General features: G+C 43.0%; 1 protein-coding gene across 1 annotated transcript; it reads left to right on the forward strand.

The window, feature by feature from the left end:
* Positions 1-157: 157 nt before the first annotated feature.
* On the forward strand, positions 158-1,257 carry CDC50B (cell division cycle 50 P4-ATPase accessory subunit B). Its single transcript, XM_087814136.1, has one exon. It carries the CDS (start codon positions 158-160, stop codon positions 1,217-1,219), a length of 1,062 nt encoding a protein of 353 aa, XP_087670262.1. The 3' UTR covers positions 1,220-1,257.
* The last annotated feature ends 20,727 nt before the right edge of the window (positions 1,258-21,984 follow it).

Genomic DNA, 21,984 nt, shown 5'->3' on the forward strand with positions numbered 1-21,984 from the left:
GGCCGGGGCCTGAGCTCACCTGCGCCAGCGGACAACCGACCCGGGAGGAGCGCCCGGGACCAGCGCCCGGGATCGCCCGGCGCAGAGGGGGAGGCAGCCCGGCCGGGCCCCAGCTGAGCCGCCCTCGGTCGCGCTGCGTCCGCGCCGCGGGGCCGCCATGACCTGGAGCGCCACGGCGCGGGGCGCGCACCAGCCCGACAACACCGCGTTCACGCAGCAGCGCCTCCCCGCCTGGCAGCCGCTGCTGTCGGCCAGCATCACGCTGCCGCTCTTCTTCTGCGCGGGGCTGGCCTTCATCGGCCTGGGCCTGGGCCTCTACTACTCCTCCAACGGCATCAAGGAGCTCGGGTACGACTACACGGGCAACCCGGGCTCCGGCAACTGCTCGCTGTGCGGCGTGGCCGACCAGGACCGCGCGCCGCCGCCCAGCTGCCCGTGCGCCTGGTACTTCTCGCTGTCCGAGCTCTTCCCGGGGCCCGTGTACCTCTACTACGAGCTCACCAACTTCTACCAGAACAACCGGCGCTACGGCGTGTCCCGCGACGACGCGCAGCTGAGCGGGCTGCCGAGCGCGCTGCGCCACCCGGCCAACGAGTGCGCCCCGTACCAGCGCAGCCCCGCCGGCCTGCCCATCGCGCCCTGCGGCGCCATCGCCAACAGCCTCTTCAACGACACCTTCTCGCTGTGGCACCAGCGCCTGCCCGGCGGGCCCTACGTCGAGGTGCCGCTCGACCGCACGGGCATCGCCTGGTGGACCGACTACCACGTCAAGTTCCACAACCCGCCGCTGGTGAACGGCAGCCTGGCGCTGGCCTTCCAGGGCACCGCGCGCCCGCCCAACTGGCCCCGGCCCGTCTACTTGCTCAGCCCCGACCCCAACAACACCGGCTTCGTCAACCAGGACTTCGTGGTGTGGATGCGCACGGCCGCGCTGCCCTGGTTCCGCAAGCTGTACGCGCGCATCCGCCAGGGCAACTACTCGGCGGGGCTGCCGCGCGGCGCCTACCGCCTCAACATCACCTACAACTACCCCGTGCGCGCCTTCGGCGGCCACAAGCGCATCATCCTGAGCAGCATCTCGTGGATGGGAGGCAAGAACCCCTTCCTGGGCATCGCCTACCTGGTCGTCGGGTCCCTCTGCATCCTCACGGGCTTTGTCATGCTGGTCGTCTACATTCGCTACCAGGACCAGAGCGACGAGGCCGACGACCAGGAGTGACTCCTGCCTTCGAAGCCTCCGTCCTGCTGCTTGTCAAAACTCTCCTGCAAGCTCCTCCTGGCCTCCCCCCTTCGCCCCGCACCCAGTGCCACCCTAGCCTCCCCTCTGGATGAGGGGACCAGAGAGTAATTATGCCCCAGACTCTTGCTGGGATGTTGGGGCTACCGAGGGTGACAGCCTTGAAAAATCCCCCCATCTCCTTCACGACTGACCGGTTGGCTTCTTCAGGTTCCACAGCATTTGAGAACAGAGGGACGGTGGAGACTCCTTTCCATCCATTTAATGGAGAGACCTAGAGCTGTTAAACAACTCACTCAAGATCAGGCAGCTACTCCTTGGCTCCCCACTCCGATTCCGGAGCATTTACCACTGCTACAGTGGTTTTCTTGTTTCTTTTATTTTTTCTTTTGGCTGGCCTGGGGGGTGGGATAGAGAGTGAAGCCCACAAATAACTTGCTGAGGTATGGCGGGGTGGGAGAGACCATGTTTGTTTAAAATGTGGGTAGATTAGGAGGCACCATCCCCAGAGGTTCTGATACAATAAGGCTGGGGAGAGACCCTTGAAGCTGCATTTTAACAAGCCTGTCTGGAAATTCTTCCTGCATCCCCTTAAACTGGGGAATCACTGTCCTGAGCCAGGAAACAAGTAGATTACTAATTGTTTCCCAGTTTCCTCTTGGGTCTGAGGCTGGGCCTGAAGCAGTGACCCGAGCCTGGTTTTTCAGGTAGTCCTTTATTCCCAGGGTCAGTCCCAATCAGTGCTGCAGGTTTGGTCTAGCACTCCTCCTTGAACACAGAAGGGAATGTTTTCATCGTAGAATTAGATAGCTGGAAGGGATCTTAGAGGGAAAGGGATCTTCCTAAATCTTATCTGTGTCTCCTGAGTCCCAGCTCCGTCCTCTGTGTCATCTGGATTATTTTTATGCTTAAAGAGAAAGGGCTAAAAAACAAAACAAAAACTTTTAAATCTGTGCTCTCAGATGAAGTTTGTTGGTTCCTAGTAATATGTCTAAATGAATGCTAAGGAATATAGTCTTATACATAAAATAGAATCTTAAGAATTATTTGAACATTTGAGATAATGTTAAACTCTAACTACTCTAAAATTATCCTAATATATACAAAGTTATTCTAAGAAGCAATAGAATTTTAAAAAACAAAACAAAAAAAACACAAGTTTTAAAACTTTAAAACACCAAATGGTATCATCTTAACCAGTTCATTTGCTGAAAGCAAACAAGTTATATGGTCATGTGGCCAACAGATTTCTCCAGTGCCTGCTCTCTACACAGCTACTTTCCAGTTACTACTGTCTTTGCTCAGGCCCGTGAGGCAGTGCAAGACCTTGAAGTATTTTCCTTTTAAGCAGTCAAAGAAATTCTGAATTGTAATGAGTATTTTACATTAATTTTCTTTTACTCTAGTTCTTTAAAAATTAATAATTGGTGGACAGCATGAATGTTCATGCCATCTGGTCAGATCTTTGGTACTGTGGTGTCTGTTCCACTACTTGCATAAACTAAAAAATGTTTTAGCAATTCCAGTGTGTTGGCTTCTGAATGCCTGAAGATGACACAATTTTATTGTCAGATTGCACTTTGTGATTTTAGACTATGAAACTATGATCATTATAGAGAGTAATTTTTATTTATTATGAATGTTTGATTCAGCAGATCACTAGCCTAGCCCTTCTTTATGCCGGATAAGAGAACTTGTTACATTGTTTTACTATGTAGTTGAGAACAATCATGTTTTTTGCTGTCATTTGTACAGTATCCAGTCTATTGCTATAAAGTTTTAAGTGAGACTGCAAAATGTAAGGTATCCGATTAAAGCAATGAGTAAGGTTCCAGGCCCTATCTCTGGGTTTTTGAAAGAGAATAAAGGTTATGTTTGTTTTACCTTTGTTATCGTATTTGTTAAATGCTTTCGAACTATGATCTTAAAGGCACAAACAGTACCAACCTCTCTACTCACTTATTATTAGCAGGCTTAATACTGCAGCAAGAAAATCATCTTTGAGAATGGGGCTCAGAGTGAACTCAGTCATTCAGTGCTGACTTCCTAAAGCAATTTCAGCTCATCTCAGCATCAACATCTAGTATGAGTTAGGTGACCTTCAACTATTGTTTGAATTAGGTAAAAGGAGGTCAATTTAAAAAATAGATTTAGTATTAAAATTAATGAATGTGACTGTAGCAGTCTTCTTCATTTCTGCATTCACTCAAGTTCTGAATTGCAATTATTTGTCAGGTATTTTGTACAATGCCTCGGAAGCCTTAAAAACAAAAATGTGAAACATTTTCCTGTGCTGTTAGCATTTTGTTTGAAATCTCAGGATTCTAGCTGGGCTTGCATTCTGTTGTCCAGTAAATGCATCCTACCTTAATCTGTCTTCTGGGGTGAGAAAGAAAAGAGTGAAGCTCAACAGTTGGACTGGAAATGTACTTTGATCTATCTTGATAAAATAAAACACAAAAGAGAAGCTAATGTGGCCAGTGGGAGCTCCCAAAAGGGAATAACATAAGAAAGATTTTTCCAGGTATCTCTAGAATGAAGTCAATTAAACAGCTTGTTAATTATGCAACTGTTAAAAATCAGAGGCAGAATAATAGTCTGGGAGTTCCTTTAGTAACAAATATTACTTCACAATATATAACCACAGCACTTCTGCTTCACTTTAATCCATTGCTCTCTTCTTGTCATTGGCACTCTCAACAATCATAAATTCTCAAAGAGTTATTGCTAGAGCTGCAATGTCATCAATTCCTTACATGCCCTTGGATATAAGTCATCAGTTCCGGTAATAATAGTAAATTCCTTCTTTATTTTTATCAGGCACTTCTTTGCATTCCAGATTTTTTTTTCTTTAGCTAAAACATAGCTGACTGATTTTAGATAACAAATTTTTTAAAAAAAATTTAACTTTAATTCCCCCCTCAGGAGAATTTTTCTTAATTTCCCTGCAACAAAAACAGAGTAGTCTTTAAAGTGTCATTAAGAAGGCCCTAGTGAATGTGACTGAAACACATTGAGATCCTAAGGAGATCCTACATGAGAGCAGCACCTTGTGTAAAGAATTGGCAACAATGTTAACAGCATTGACTATATACAGCCACCTGCCATAATTGCCTTAATAAGACTAAAAATGTGTATTCAGGAAAAAAAAATACTTCCCCACTGTTTTGGTACCTGTGTTACAAGTCCCACCATTAGTGGCATTGTGCAAATTAGGTCACTGCAGTAAGCCAGTATGGGGGTTCAGAACAAGTCACCCCAAGATGTGCCTCTGTTGTATGCAGATTGTTTTGGGCTAAAGACAACTTTAGCCTCTGGCTCAAAAGAAGCTTTTCAACTATCTAAAAGAACTTGAATTAGAGGCCTTGCCCATAATGAGATTACCAGAGAGAAAGTGGGGTGGGAGGAGGTAGAAGATAGTAAAGGGAGTATAAATGGTGACGGAAGGAGACTTGATTTTGGGTGGTGAACACACAATACAGTTATAGATGATGTATTATAGAAATGTACACCTGAAACCTATATAATTTGATTAACCAATGTCACACCATAAAGTCAATAAAAATTAACAAAAAATAAATAAAAATAAAAACAAGAGATGATCAGAGATGGCCTCTTTTGACCTATCTACAGGGCGGAGCAAACTTCTATTTACTAAGCCTGCTCTTACCAACCTGCAATGACTCTCTGAAGCCCCCAGGCACCTCGCCTCACCCCGAGCTCAGGACGTCTTATACATCTGTCCCCTTTCTGTCTCTGACCCTCTCGTGCATGTGGGGTCTATGACTCTCTCAGGTGTGCGGGATTCCCCTACAAATGTATGTGTTCAATTTGGTTATTTTTCTAATCTTCCACATGTCTATTTGATTATGAGACCAGCCAAAAGAACTTAAGGGTAGAGGAAAGCTTGTTCCTCCCCCACACTAGAATTTATTTATTTCATGTATGTGGCTGAGCAGGTCACCAAAGAACAAAAAAGTCCTATGGCGATGAAACCCAAAATAGACTGGGAGTGTAGAAAGGTAGGAGAGGGGAAATAAAAGGGAAAGGTGAGGTTTGGAGCATGAGGCATTTTTCTGGGCCAGCAAGGTGTCCAGAAGGCGGGCGGGCAGGCAGTGAAGGGAGCCCACGGCAGAGAGCAGAGCTCACCAGTGGACTCATTGATGACAAGGCCTTTGAGGAATCCAGTAAGCCCACGGTGGCTCACCTCCTTCTGAACCCCTCAGCTTGTCTTTTTGATCAATCTGAGTGTGATTTATCTTTTTCCTTAGAAGCAAAGGTATTACTGTCAAGAACCTTCGTTAATAGCCTTGCCCTCCGCATTGAGCATGAAAGTTCCCATTAAAGTGGCTGAAACCTTACATTGCTGATGAAAACTGTAAATGATATGTCATTAATAATGATACTTTGTTCTTCTAAAAGGCCTTTGTTCTGAAAGTCCAAGGTGCTTAACACCATGTGGTCTCATTAATCTTACCCATCAAAACACATGAGCTTTTAGAAAGTCATCGAGACTGATGGAGTAGAAGTATATTCCTTTCTATGTTCCTCAGTTTGGGTCAGAATTCTCTAGAAGTAAGTAGTGTTTTAAACAAGAACATAACTTCTGGGTGTGGGAACGCTAGTAATTTAAATGGACCGCCTGAGTATTTCCAATGAAAGACATGATTGATTCCTCGTAGGATTTTAATAAGTAAAAGACATTTCCCATTTTTGTTGATGAGTCCAACATGGGAAAGACAACACTTCCTGTTCCTAGGAAGTGATGGAATGTAAGATACTTTTTATTCTTTTCCTGCAGGGCTTTGGTGGTTAAGAATTATCTGTTATATCAACACAGTTTGCAAAGACAAAAAAGGAAGAAAGAAACTGATCTGTGATATTTCTCCAGTTTTACCTGTTCACTTCCACGAATCTGTAAAAACATTGCAACGTGTAAATGGTAGACCGTCTATCTCCACCCTAACTTCTCTCCAAACTCACATTTCCAGCAGCCTCCGCAACACGCCTAGGTTTCCTGCAGGCAGCATGAGCTCCGTGCGGTCAGCAGGAAACTCGCTGCCTCCCCCAGCCCCCGTCTTCCAGGAACGGCCTCCGTGTTCCCCTCAGGCACCCGGGCCAGAAGCCTGGCCTCCCTCCCTCCCTCCTCCCGCGTTTCGTGCCAAGTCCAAACTGGATGTGATTCTATATCCCGAATGCAGTTTCCTTCGGCTTCCTCTTTGTCACTGCTCTGGCCCGGGGCTTTGTCATTTCTCATCTGGAAGTTGGAGGAGCCTCCTAATTGGGCTCCAGTTCATTCTCCACACCCCAGCCACAGTGAGCTACCGAAACACAGCTCTCATTAGGTTGCCCTCAACTTAAAATCTCTCATGTCCATGCACAGCTTATAGGAGGAAGTCTAAATTTCTTAGAAGAGCCTACAAGACCTTCATGGTGAGCCTTGTTTTAAGTCTTCATCTCCGTTTCCTCCAAGACCCCCCCCAATTCCAGCCATATTGAATGATTTGAAGAGGCCTGAACCCAACATCCCCTTAGGTCTTTGCCTGTGCTGGTCTTGCTCACCCACCTGACCACCCAGATCTCCCCATCCATCCTCAAGACTACGCTCAGTGTCTGTGTCCTGTGTCCTCTGTCCTCTGCCAGCCCTCCTGGCCTCCTCCACAACCTGTCCCCAGTCTGCCTTCCCTTTGTGTGTATCCCATTCCTCTCTCACAGCACTTACTACGCTGCCTAGAAACTGCTTTTTGCTCATCTGTCTGGACTGTTGGTTCTTTGAAGGCACCTTTATTATTGCCAGTGCCAAGCTGAGTGACCAGCATATAGTGGGTCCTCAAACATTTGTTGAATAATTATTAGGAAACCAACAATTCCATTACTTTACTACCACTGAACATATTATTTCTTACAATATAGTTGGATGAATAGGAAATAATTGAGAAGGCAAACAAGATGTGGAAATGACACCCTAAACATTTCAAAATCTTACAGTAAGGAGTGCTGGGCATGCACAAATATTCATTTATTTATTTATTGAAATCCTCACCAGAGGATATTTTTTCCATCAGTCTTTTAGAGAGAGAGTTGGAGGTTCAAGGGAGAGAGAGAGAGAGAGAGAGAAACATAGATGTGAGAGAGCCATCAACTCATTGCCTCCCGCACGTGTGGGAGCGAACCCGCAACCAAGGTACATGCCCTTGACAGGGAATCGAACCCAGGACCTTTTAGTCTGTGGGCTGATGCTCTAACCATCGAGTCAAACCAGCCAGGGCCACAAATGTTCTTAACAGCATGGAAACGCTGAGCTTAAAGTTCCCATTTGGAGAACTTCAATGTGCAACCAGGTTTTCCTCCATAAACTAACTTGCAGAAATAAATAGCAGTTGGGTTACATTAATCCATTGATAATGGTAACAGTTACTTAATACCCAAAGGTAATCAATGTCTTTCCTATTGAACTGCAGTGAGTTAATGGAATGTTTACATTTTTGTGGTGCTTCTCAGTAAAGGAGAATTTTTACTCACTGTAGTGTTCTATAATAAAATGTAAATGAACACTGCTTCCCTCTGCCAGGTAATTACCCCAGAATCCACTTAAATGAAAATAACATTTGCAGAGAAATATCCAGAAAGGAAGGCAAAAATAAATGGAATACTCGTCCCATTTGCCGACTGGTGTTTGGTTCATAACATTTGGCACATCTTGATATCTACATAGTAGTAGTTTTAGAACCATAAATAATATTTAACAGAGGTCACACTGTAGTTATTTAAGTTTAGGGGTTTATTTCCCTGAGCACAAAGTAGCTATGAATAAATTATGTTTAGTCTGATCTGCCACAGAAGGGCCATAAACCTCCAAGTCATAGCAAACTGTGGACTATTATTCCAATACGTCAGGAAAACTGTACATGTAAAAGAATAATGCATGATAAGGGAAAGGTATTTTTATTTTTTAAAAGTAATATATGTTCCTGGGCAGGAGCTATAAAATTTTGTTATGTTAAACTTTCCTCTGATTCTGGAAAACAAGTTAAGCAGCAGCTTTGCATGGTCAGCCCTAAGCGAGCAAAGCAGGCCGTGGCACCAGAGAAAGGGCCTAGGGAGGAGGGTCTGGCCTTGAGTCAGGAATGGTTTCTCTCCCGAAATACCTGCCCCTCAACAAGATGAAAGCAAAGAAAAGCTGCAAGAACATAAGAGGTGGTTTTGCAAACTTCTCCTGACAACCAGCGCTCTCTGCCAGTGACTCCCAGGCAAGTGCTTCTGTAGATACTCCGAAGTGAGGAGATAGTTTTTAGCATTAAGGTGCAATTTACTTTTAAAATTAACTCTGGTTAAAACTTTTAAAATTGGTTTTCTCATTTAATTTTTCCAACCCTAGTATCATCCCTATTTTGAAAATGTAGAAACAGAGGCCTGGAAAAATAAAGAAACTGGTCCAAGGTGACACATTTGGCAAGAGACAGCCGCCGGGGATTGCAGCCGAGGTCAGTGTGCCTGCAAAAGCTCCCTGCTATTGAAAGTCAATAGAGACGCTTTCCAGCCAATGTCCTAGGCCCTATGTTATCACACTGTCATCCTCACCAAGATCCTGTGGAACAGCTACTATTATACCCATATGTCAGGTTGAGGAAGCTGATGCTCAGAGAGGTTAAGTAACCAGCCTCACGCAGCACAGATGGTAACTGAGAGCCACAATTCAAACCAGCTCACCAGGGTGAGAAGCCACACGAAGGCGCTCGACTTCACATCCTCTATAAATATTAAGATTAATCTTACTTGGAAATGAGAATAGACAAGACACCCCTCAAAAAGAAGAACAGGGGTTGGGGAGAGTGGGGTACCAGGGAACCTCGTCTGACCCACCGGAAATGCAGACGTACTGTACAGCTTCAGCCAGTTAGGCCAGGTGATTTTAGAACAGGGACAGACAGCTGGACCCAGGGGACAGACTAGCAGGGAACCACACTAAGAAGGAAAGCTCAGAAATGATTACAGTTCCGGAGAGTGGTTACCTCTCAGTGAGACGGAGGCAAATGAAAGGAAGCAGGAGAGGGCACAGAGGTCACAGAAGGTGCTGGTAACAGCCTGCTGCTTAAACTGGAAGGCGGCTACTCTGGTGTCCATTTGCTGTTACTCCTGAAATCGTGTCCAGCACAGTCCTGAAAATAATAACAGCTGGGCACTGCACCCTCTTCTCAGGAAAAGCTGCGGCCCGGGTTCTAAGACCAACTACACTTCCATGACGGCTTCATTTTTTCTATTTTATTTATTTATTTAAATTTACTTATGTATGTAAATTTATTTATTTAATCTCCCCCCCCCCCCCACGAAGCTGTAGATTCTGTTCCTTTCGGTGGTGTTTCCAGTGCCTTCTATAGACTCAAGTAATGCACAAGGTTAGAGTAAGTCATTCTGAAGCATTTGTCACCTCGTGAAGGACCTGGGAGGAGTTTTTATTTTAGCATTTTCTTTAAATTGACTAATAAAAATGACATTAGATGGACTGCTGCCCAAAGTACTCCATTTTAACTGAAAGTTTAAAGGAACAGAGGCACCTCGGCCGGTCAGTCCCCCGGGAACCCCGGTGGGTACGGAGCTCCCAGTTTGTCCCAATACTGTGTGAAGGCCGCGAAGCTCCCAGGCAGTGGCAGGAGGGAGGGGCAAGTTTTGGGATTAGAGAACCTACAGGCCCAAAGCCTCACACCTCCTCCTCATTGCCTCGCATCAGAACCTAAAACAGGAGGGCATGCAACCTCCGTGCAGGACTCTTGGGAAGGGAATGCATCGCATTTTAAACACGTTTCCTCGAATTTGTTACAAGGGTGAACTCCAGCAGCGGAGCGAGGGGGCTCTGTCCCAGGCCCTCACATTTTTCCCGGGCACATCCCAGGGCTGGGGCCGGGGCCGGGGGAGAGTCTGCAGGGCCGGGAAGAGGCGGCTTCAGCTCAGCCACCCGGCCCTCTTTAGCCAACTTGCTGTAGCCTTGCTGGCCCTGCCGAGGACTGTGAGCAGACGGAGCCTGACACCGGAGACACCCAGGGCGGTGTGAGGTTTCTCAGGGTAACCCGGGGCCAGCCTGAAATGGGAATCGTGCTTCTAAAGATGTGCACTACTGCCCTCCGCTGGACGGAGACAGAATCACCAGCATTTAACGACCTCTGCCCAAGTGGGAAGGAAAAAAAAATCCGCTTTTATGAGATTGTGCATGATCATGTGAAACACTAGTTTCAAGAATTAAAGTTCCCGAGAGTAAAGAAAATATGAATGCTTATAAATTGCATAATAATTCCGTGAGTTTTAATACATTCCAATTAACCTAGCAAAAAAGAAACTGGCTTGTTTACCTTTAATTTTTGTTCAAATCATATAGAACATTTTCTTCAAATATAATCTAGTAGTTACTACCAATTTAAATCTTTCCCTCAAAAAAACCCTGTGCTTATTTTAAAGCTATGGCATAAAGAAGATTCCTGATGCTAATGTTGGGAAAATGTATGTCAGCTACTTTGTTTCAAGCTTAGGCACAAAAATTGAAAAAGACGACTACTATTCTTCTTTTTACCAAATAACTTTGCCAAATAGGCATGAATATGTCATTTTATATTAGAAATTGTGGGTTTTTAAAAATGAAAGACTGATAAATATTGGCAGACCCCTCTCCCGGGAATGTGAAGCTGCCTCACAGTCTTGCCAGACAGATGGATAAAGCCCTGTCAACAGCCACTTCTTTGAAGAAGGAAACCTCCAGAATCTCTCGTAAAGCGAATTAAGTATATTCACCTAGGGTCCTATGAACTGCTCACACTGAGACAGTAATTCAAGTGCGGATGATTTTAAGCTTTGCATATTTTTCTGAGGTTGATCATTGAACCTAAGAAATACAAATAGAAAATTTTGCAAAATATTTTAAAATCTTGTATGCATGAATCTTGTACCATGCTTTGATACCAAAACATGCCATATGTCTTCCGTCCTAAGATGCATCTCCTCCCCCCACACATACATTTTAATATCTCTAAAATCAGGAAGTGTCTCAAATTCCTGGCTTCTCAGTATCCGGGACATCTTACGATTGCTGTCACTGAGACTTACTGTCAGCCAGGTGATGACCGTGTTGCAGTTGTCCTAGTGCTGCATTGTCATTGTATTTGGGGGCAACACACTACATTGTGTCCAATGGCATAGACATCGAAGATTCTGTCTCTAGGGGGATTTGGAAGAGCTGGATTCTGAATAGGAAAAGTTTTAGGAGAAACTCAGCTCATTTATTTTACATATGTTTCCCGTTTTACATCTGCTCCAATGGGTTACACGATAAAAATCTATCTGAATAAATATAAAAGAATCCTTTTAACAAGGGCAAAATACAAAACTTTAAGTGTCGGGAATTATTAGGGCTATTTTAATTGGCAGCACTTTTTATCTTAGTGGTACATAAAATAATGGTACATGTTATGATGGATGGCTTCTTAAATTCAATGAATTATAAAGTATAATAACAGGGCAGTGGAAAGAATGCTTCTGAATTCAAAACCAGATGACATAAGATGGCATTCACCGAAAAGGCACATTCACTCAATTCCCACAGTCTGCACCATCAATCAATTCTGAGAAGGAAATGGAATTTTTGAAATCCTCTCACTCCTCTGATATACCCAAATATTAGAAGAATCAAACAATGTGCCACATGCCAGCATAGATCAGCCCCTCAGCCTTCAGCATCTCGCTGTAATTACTGGATACAGGCCAACAACTTGCTGGATCACCAGGAGGACAGGTGAGGGACTCAGAGATCAAAGCCAACACGAAGCTCATCTGAAGCCCAGGCAATATACCTCACTGGAAGGATGCACAGGGGGATAGAGTGTCAGAAGAGTGAGAATACTGAAGTGTCTTGCTCGGTCCCTGAGGCCTGCTTTGGACCGGGAAGCTCTGCTGAGCAGGCATAGATCACAGCTCTGCGTATCACATCGCTCTGCGCTCTCTCGATGTGAGCTGCATGCGCGTGTGTGAAGCTGATGACCAAATATAAATCAGAGTTATTTCTGTTGACAGGAAATAAAGTTAGACCATCAGACATACTCAGAGCCAATATCTGCTTTCATGTTTTGCAAAGTTATAGGGAAAAGATGTCTTCCATTATTGTGACTGTCTTGTCAGAGCTAAGGCCCAGCCAATTCCATTCCAACTCAGTTCTCTCCTCGACCAAGAATGGAAACCATACTGTGATAAAACATTTTCAAGGGAGGCGCCCAAATAAAAGCCTCCCAGGCAATTTAGACTCCGCTTGGTTGAAGACTCCCTTCCACCCCACCCTTTACCACCCTGCTCAAGAAATCAGGTTTTGGTTTTTCCTTTAAAAACTGTGTTTCTTGTTCCCCACCACCCATCTGCACCTCCTCACCTTCCTCCCTAGGCTCCATTTCAGCAAAGCTCATAGAATCAAATTTTTTTTTAATGTACACAGACTCTTCTGCCAATTTTTAGGTCTCTGGTAGTATAAAATGTACAAGAATATGGGAAACAGCAGGTTTATAGGTGACTCGGGCATATGCAGTCAATTTTTGTTACACATTCTCATGAGACAATTCCTTTTCTGTCCCTTCGAAAGATACGTTTCCATCTGCCCTCATCTGGGATCCAGGCTTGTTTCATCCCTGAGTCACGCTGCTGGCTCAAGAGACTCAAGAATAGTTCTCGCGATGGCATTTTCCTGCAATGAACCCCATCCCTTCTGCACCCTCAAAATTTCCTTAAGTTTGAAAACTTTTTCTCCTGATCACTTTGTGCAGCTTCAGGGTCTCTTTGGCACCGCAGACTCCCTGGATCTATAATTTTCCTAAAAGCCTTATATGTTTTTTTATTATTATTATTATTATTTATTAAATATATCCTTATGTGTTTTAAAAACTCTTCCCCCGCCCTGGAGCATCCCTTTTTCTAGTTCTCGGGGTCTCGCTTTGGAGCTCCCTCGATACTTGCTCCTAGGACGTAGCTCATCCTAGGCAGATATTCGCACAGGACGCTGATGTAGCAACCTTTCAGTTTGAGGTTCTCAAGTTCAGACTAAAATTATTCTAAATTCACAGATGATTTTGAGTGGGGAAGAATCGATTCTCTGAGTGGCAGATGGTGACACAGACAAGCGCTGGCTAGGGAGGTGGAGAACCTGGGTGTGGTCAATTTTCTGTCACTACCTGAGCATGTGACTTGGATAAGTTATTGAATGTCTTGTGCTCCCTCCTTTGTAAGATGAGCTCTCAGACTAAACCATTGGATTCCTTTTCAGTGACAGAATTCTGGGACTTGGGATTTCGATGGAAAAATTTACAGTGGACTAGACATGGGACTCATTTTTTGTTTTAATGTTGAAACATTAATCATTTCCCTGAAATGTCTTCTGTAGATTATTTCTTTCCATAAGATGCTACATTTTTCTTTTCTTTTTTCTGAAGTGTGGGGAAGTCCATGGTCAAACAAGTTAAGGTTTCCTTCCTGCAGGACTTTTCAGAACCTTTAAAATGCTTATAAATCTCCAGGAAGGAGATCAAGTATTGCAAAACTATGCAAATATATTTGAACAAGTCCCTTTTTCTTGTTCAAACACCATTTACCATCTTACAAACATGGAGTTCCACATAAGGCATCTTGGAGAAGTGCCCCAGAAATGAAGTTGTCAAAACCGCAAGAGTTCATAAGAGAAGAGAGTCCTATTATTTTCAATATTATAAATTTGAAAAATGTTAAAGATTATATTGAGGTTTATTTTGGACTTGGTTCCTTCCAATGTCAATTTCTAAGGTTTATTTAAATGATATGATTATTTCAGCCCTACATGTAGAGAAGGAGCACTTGGCGGCCGTGTGATCTTAACCTCTTCCTACTCCAGCCCCAGGCCGGCCGCACCCCTCCATCCCGCCTTGCCCTTTGCACTGACACAGACTCTTCCGAAAGGCGCACTGAGCCTGCATCCCGGAATAGCTCAAACCTAGGGAATCCAAGCCTCCAAGTGTCCCTGCCAAGCCCTGTTCCGAGAAGCTCGCTGATCTTTGAAATCAGCCAGCTCCTCAACCCACGGAAGGGGGTCAAAAGAGTTAAGAGATTCCAGACGGGGCCACAGCAGCCTCTCCAATTTCTTCCACTTCTGTTGCTCATTCAGGGTGTGACCTGTACAGGTCACTAAATCTCTATGTGCTTTCAACTCCCCATTTATAAAACGTGGCCGATTCTTATTGATTTTTAGGATGCTTAGAGACCCTTGAATTGAAGTCGCTACAAAGGGCAAATTCCCCACCTGATTTTTGTGTTATCACCAGAGAAGGCCATAGGCCCTTCAGGAAGCAGCAATGGACGAGAAATTGACCAAATAGGGCTTTCTTAGCTCTGGAGCCCCTGCTACCCAATTAAATCCGCACACTCACGTTAGACAACCTCTAGTTTATAAAGGCAAATATTTAATTAGTCGGACCCTACGACTGGCCGTGCTACTTCTAACACTTGTAACAAGATACCCTAAGCTTGAGAAGCAAACCCTGTAAACTTAAACTACTGTAAAATTATAAAGTTTAACATAAAAATGGAAAATCTTTAAATAGCTGTTTTGTACAATATTCTTAACAGACAAGACTGCCACACAATGGAACTGTGTAACTGCTGGCAGCAGGCACTCCAGGAAGATAAAATAAACTGGCTTTATGGACCCGAGGAATTGATCTTTAATGAGATTCTGCTTGGCTATAATGGCATCCTGAGAGAGTGATCCAGTTTCCATGGCCTCTGGTATACAGTTATAAGGTGCAGAGCAAGGACTTGGTGAAACAATGCCCGTGCATGTGCCCTTTTAGTGCATGAGAGGAAATAAAATGAGGATGTTGTTCTAAGACACACTCCAGAAAATACATGTACACGTGTGCACATGTGCTCGTGCACAGGCTACTATACCTTCAGATACTTTTCCTAAGACATTACCTGCTTGTATATTCTGAATTTTAGAGGGTCGAATGCATCGAAATCATATGCATATGTTTGATATTTCTCTACCAGAGTGTAAGGACCCCTAAATTATTAGATAGACTTGACTGATTCTTTCATACTCCATAACCTGGGTTCCTTGCTGACATATATGTTTATAGGTATATATGTATAGCAGTGGATATGAATAAGGTGATATATAAGTATAGATAGAGATATGCTATAGATAACAGGTACTATAGAGTGGAGAAAGTAATATAGCATGTTGGTTAAGAGCTTCTGCTTTGAATCTTGCCTCTACCACTTCCTAGCTGTGTGTCCTTGGGCATGTTAACTAACTTCTCTGAGCCCCAACTTTATCTTCAATAAAATGTGGAAAAGAATACCTATTTCATAGGGTTGTACTAAAGGTTAAATGATGCAAAGACATATAACAATTTAGATGAATCTTAGCAATATAATACAAAGTGAGAAAGGTAAATCCCAAAAGATTACGGATAGCATATTTTTTCATAAAGTTAAAGGTAAGTAACGTTAAATCTGCATGTGCAAGAATTCACATAGCATTAATAAAACTGTGTGTAAAAAGAAAAGAAAAGGAATTATAAACACAAGCTTCAGGATGATGATTAATTTGAGTGGGGGAAAGGTAGGAGAATGGGAGATAGGCTCACACAACCAGATAATAGGCTATAGTCAAGGTTCTAGTTTGTGTTTGGGTGGTGGGCTTGCAAGTATATATTACAAATAAGAATAACTAGCTAACTAAATAAAACCATCCATGCATGGACCAGTGATGAGAATGTGTCGTGAGTCAAGGAATATGACTAATCCAATTCTATGCCCTGGAGAGTCAAAGAAAATGAGTAGATTAAATGAGATAATAATAAAGAGAAAAGCACAGTGCTTGGTACATAGTAAGCACTCAAGAAAATTTTAGGTAGCTGGCTAGGTATTGCTACATATATCTCCATACATTTGCATCCTTAATGAGTTTAACATGCCCCAGCTTCATCAATTTCCCCTTATATTGCTTATTTCCTGATTTCTTCATCCATTTATTTTTTCCCAATATAATTTTTGTATTTCCAAAATCTTCAACTTTTTAATTTTTAGAAACCTTGAGGTATAATTTTTACACAATAAAAGGAACAGGTCTTAGGTGTTCAGTTCGATGTATTTTGTCAGCTGTGTTCACAAATACAACTGTTATTCAAAACAAGATATAGGTGATTTTCATCACCCCCAAAAGTTCCTTAGTGACCCTTTCCAGTCAGTTACCCCTTTGCCAGAGGCAACCTCTTTTGGACTCCTGACTTCTGTCATTAGAGATTAGTTTAGTTTTGCCCATGCATGGGCTTCATATAAACGAATTATACAGCATATTCTCTTTTATATTCAGCTTCTTTTGATCAACTTCATGTTTTTGAGATTCTCCATATTGTTGCGTACGGATCAGTTGTTCGTTTTTTATTGCTGGGTGGTATTTTGTTTTACGAATATACTTCAATGTGATCACCCTTTCTCCTATCGATGGACGTCTGGGTTGCTTCCAGTTTGGAGCTATTGTGAGCAATGCTGCCATGAACGTTCTGTATGATTATTTTTGTAGACAGATCTTTTGATTCCTCTTGGGTAATACTCCAGAGTGGAACTGCTGAGTTGTAGGGTAGATGCTTGCTTATCTTTTTGAGAAACTGCCAGTTGTTCAAAGTGGTGGAATCATTTCAAATTCCTAAGTTTCTAACATCCCACTCCATGGAAAGCTGATTGGCCACACCAACAATGACCCATTTGTGTCAGGTCTATGTCTTTTATCAACTCCAAAAGGATTCCCAGGCTGGGAAAATAAATATTTTAAAAAAGAAGTGAATGTAAATGGCAACAGATGGATTTAAACTTGTCTGATGGTAGAATGTACAAAATCAGAGCCACAAGAAAGCATTTCCCTGCTGATTCGGGCCATGAAACAAATGCTTTTCAGGAGTACTACGGAGGTGAAGTGTGAGTCTAATCCTAGGTTCCTCAGCTGGGTGGATGCCCCTTTCTGCTATCGGCATCCACAAATAGAGCAAATCTATTTGGGGAGGGGGCGGGTGACCCATGGTAGGGATACTAACTGCCTTCCATTCATCGGCTGGCTGCTCTGGCTGTAAAGAGAAAGGCCTGCCCTAGCCCCAAAGAGCTTACATCTGTTTCCCATACAGCACAGCCACCCATGCTGCTCCCACCATCCCCTACTGTTGGCCAGGCTACCACTTTATTGATTTTTCCCTTGCCCTTTTAAAAAGATGAAAGTTCCTAAAAGCTTTTTGCATGCAAGCATGTGTGTTTGTACGCACGCACATGTGTGTGTTGGTGAGAGCAATGGTTTAGGTTAACAAACCAAGCAGCAGCCAGGGGAGCCATCCGGTTTGGGGGTTTTGTTTCGTTTTGTTTGTTGTTAATCAATTACTCCAGGGTTGTGCACCCCCAGCGGTGGAGCCGGCAGAAGCGTAACCGTTAGAACGTGGTGACAACAACTTAAAGATAATTAGTTGACAATGACTTGAGACCTCATTAACCCCTTTAACACCTCAAGGTTTATGATTAAAATGAAATACTTGGGGATCGTTTAAAGAACATCCTGCCTCACGACCAGCAGTCGTTTGGCTATAACTAGAATATTTGCTATTTCTTTGACGTGTCTTCCATTATTTTGTAAACATCACCGATGGTTATCCAAAAAGGTTACCCTTATTCTGTGGAAATCAATGGATTACGGATTTGTGCTTTTACCCAGAATCCTACTTTCCCCCACTACCTCCCACTCTCATCCATCCTTTCTAAATGATGTTCAAACTTTTTTTTTTTTCCAGAGAGCCAGTTTGTTCCCATAAATAACACGGATTGATAATGTTAACTGTGATTTTTACTGGAATCACTCCAATTGGGAGTTTAGTGACTGGAAAATTCCACCAGGAGAACTCACTGGTGTGCCTGTGTTTAGATGAACCTGGGATACTCGGCAAGTCTGCTGGCCTCGGGCTGCGATAAGCAGATGATAGTTTCCCTTTTTCTTGATGAGTCTTCAATAAATGTTTACCTGATAGAGGAACTGATGCTGAGGCTCCATGATCTTTCAGAATCTATTCAGTTTCACTCTGCCTCTAAAACAGACACCATTTAAAAACACTGAAGGCAAAACCCAGTGGTTCTATCCTTTGTTCCTAAATATTTCTTAAGACGTTACAGTGCTTCTGGGACAATCTATCAAACAGCAAATATCAGAAAAAATTCTAATGTTTGCTCAAGTTTTGAATAAGCTTTATTTTGAATATAAAATGTTAATCCCCTATGATGCTATAATCTTCATATTAGTTGTACTGTTTAGGCATGTAATCAGTTGTACTCTCTAGACATCCCAACCATTTGTTTGATGTGGAAGGTCCATATTAATGAGGCCAACACAACTGAGTTGGTCCACTTTCAGGACAGCGGTCCTTCACCTCTTTTGGGCCACAGACTGACTTGTTTGGGAAGATGGTGACACCTATAAATCCTTCCATCCAAAAAAGGGCTCCAGTCACGCACCAAATTTATTGGATTTTCAGGGATTTGTGGATTCTAGATTAATATTCTCTTATCGTCGGTAACATAGAGATGATAATTTATCTATAAAACAAACGAAGTGTAAATGGGCCCACTGTGAGCCGACTATACTCAAATTGGAACTATGATTTGAGAAAGCCACCTTAGAAACCCAAAGGGGGGATGAAAAGGTGCCCTGTAAGAAAATAAGGGTCAAGTGTTCAGCGGGTATTTATTGAAAAGATTGATTGACCAGAAGTTCCAGACAAGTGCTTCTTGAGACGTAATTTATATGACTCCTTTAAAAGAATTAGCAGAGATGCCTGTTTAAAATGCAGATCCCCAGGCACACAATCCCGTGCAGATTCCCAACGAAATCGGCATCTCCTCTGATGGGAGCTGGGGCCCTGCAGGCCAGCTTAACAAATCTCCAGGTGATTCTAATACGCAGTTAAATTTGAGCCTGTCTCCTGCACTCTTACTCTAAATTCTCATTCTCTGTCTTTTGCAAAGCCCTTTATTTATATTAGTATCATTAGTCAGTCAATGTGAATGAAGATCTTTCATAAACATCCGGAAAATGCTTTTGATAACTCCAGTTTGAATAGTGGATGTCTTTGGGGAGGGAACCCTTGGAAGGCAGCTGCAAACAATTGTCACTCGGCTGCATTTAGCCATCAGAGTCAGGCCACTTTAGATGGGCCCATCACACTGTTTCATTTTTTGGTACTTAGTCATTTGTTACAATAAAAATTAAGTTACAGGGAAGGAACACTGTGACAGGATAATGGACTCCTGCTCAGAAGAAACCAGCCTGCCTCCAATTCATCATGGCATTTATAGTGCATTAGAAGACATGACAGTGACAACATCATTCCTCTGGGGCAGGAAGGAAAACCAGATTGAGTGGGAAAGCGGGAATTTACTTCATGCACTTGGCAAAAGTGAAATAAAAATAGAAGCCAGGGGTGGTTTAAATGGCCGTGTTCAGCAAAGGACAAGGGAAAAGCTAACGATCTCGGGGACGAACATTCCTAAATGTTGAAAAGCTAGCTTATTTCACCTTGCATCACACGAGTAGTTTGTGGGTTAAAGTGAAGGGGTTGCCTGAGCAATAACAGAGAGGCCTGGACAAAATGGGCAAAGTTAAGGCAATTTAAAATGATGAAAGCCCACAAAATATTTTGCAAATATAAAATCCTGGAGAGAAGCTTAATGATAATATTTGTGCAATGGACTGGGCCAAAGATATCTATATTGTCTAGGTATTTTAATTGGAGGCCTGCAGTATCATTATAAAATCATAAGAAATCCATGTCTGTGTTCTCATAAAAGTAAAAATGGTTGTTTGATGTTGGAAGGTTGTGTTTTGAAATGTAGGGGCGAAAGGAATGTGGTGCTGGGTAGGCCTGTCTGCCAATTTAGACCTGGGAACTTAATAACTTTATAGCATTTTTACTATTATACCCTACACTGTGTTAAGCCTGAAAAAAAAAAAATGAGAGGGCACCAGGCAACTTGGTAAAATAGGAACAATGTCTTAATTCTGTGCTTTTTAAGGCAACATTTTTAAAACTATACTTTTTTATTACATTAACATTATTTCACAGATCTCATATTTGGGGGAGGGGGGTCAGTTTTCTCCTTAATAAAATCTTTAATTCACTTAAGAATCAATTTGAACCAAAGCCTGTGTGGTCTCATTTTCTTGCCCTGTCAATCTGTGTTATTTCCAGGGTGAAAGGTAATTTGGACCATAAACATGGTTTCCATCACACATTTCTAATTTTAACCTATTTGTCTCCGTTTGATTTACATTGGGTCTAGAGCAAATTAACTATTGTGAGCTTTTATTGAAAATTAATTAGGTGGCTAAAGTGCCCATGGCAGACTCTGCCAGTCCATGTTTCTCTCTGGGTCGCCAGCCTTCTCCAGTTAAAACACCTAGCAACTTAAAAAATCCATAAAATGAATGATATAATTAGTTCCAGAGTGGAACTCGATCTCTTTGAAATCAGATGCTTTCTTCTGGTGCTGAAGGGCCGTGCTACAGTGAGCATTTATGGTATCAGGGGATTTCCTGGGGTAAAGAGTGGCTCATTCTAGCTGAATCACCGCACATGACTTACAAAAGGTGTCCTCGTGGTACTAAATATAGCTGCCTCCAGGATCCTGATGCCTAAGTCAGAGCAAGGAGAAAGAGGAAAGCTGGGTTTACAATACACAGAGATCTAAAAAATAATAATAAGCTATCCAGGTTGGAACCTAGACCCCATGAGTGTGTGTGTATGTGTGTGTGTGTGAGAGAGAGAGAGAGAGAGAGAGAGAGATCTCATACTTAGGAAAAGCCAGGATGTAAATGTGATTTATTGTAGAATAGTTCCACAACATTAAAATGAGTTTTTATTTTCTATGTATGCCGCTTCAAAGAAGAGCTCTGTGGGCTCATAAAAATGCAGAGAACAAATAGGGGCCTCTAAGTCCAATTTATATGCCATGGCCACTGTGCGCTGAGACACATATAATCTGTAAAACGTCAGCTTCAAAGTTCCACCGAGATCGGCGTTAACCCTGACCTCTGGCCCCCGCCTCTGGCTGGGCCTGCGTGCTTTCTTTACCAGCTGTTTTAGATAAATGTGCTCCATTTTTAAGAGATTGTCTCAGCGCTTTTTACATGAAGAGTGGTAATATTATTAACTCTCGCTGGAGAAACCACCTTCCCTGAGAAGGCTTCAGGGAGGAACCCATCCTTCTGTGCCCCATGCGGAGTCGTGGATTAATAAATATGTCATTGTACTGAAAATATTTAAACAACACTGGGAGAAAAGAGCAAGGCATATAACAAAAGGAAAGCATATTAGTAGTGTTTCCTGTCAAAATACACAGAGGAAGCACTTTATTTGGGCCATTTTCTCCATAAAGAGACATGGCGGGCCAAGATAAACACAGCGAAGGAATCTGGTTTATCCCACTTTGGAGATTGGAGACCATCCGCTCAACCGAAGTTATGAGACCAAAAACCAGGTTTTCTCTCTTGAGGCTGCTGAGTGAAGCCATCCGCAGAGGCAGGCAGATGGGCTTAGCGGATCAATATCGCAGTTAAGCGGTACACAGGATTTCTCACATGGTTGCATGGAACAATTCCCTAATGAGGATCGATAACTAGGAAATTCAGAGCAACGTATATAAAATTTTAGTGGAGAGGA

Source organism: Miniopterus natalensis, chromosome 1 (genome assembly GCF_054644295.1).
Source record: "Miniopterus natalensis isolate mMinNat1 chromosome 1, mMinNat1.hap1, whole genome shotgun sequence".
Taxonomy (NCBI): domain Eukaryota; kingdom Metazoa; phylum Chordata; class Mammalia; order Chiroptera; family Miniopteridae; genus Miniopterus; species Miniopterus natalensis.

Bases quoted from the DNA above. Each gene is read 5' to 3' on its own strand.
- CDC50B (XM_087814136.1), top strand. From the start codon at position 158: ATGACCTGGAGCGCCACGGCGCGGGGCGCGCACCAGCCCGACAACACC.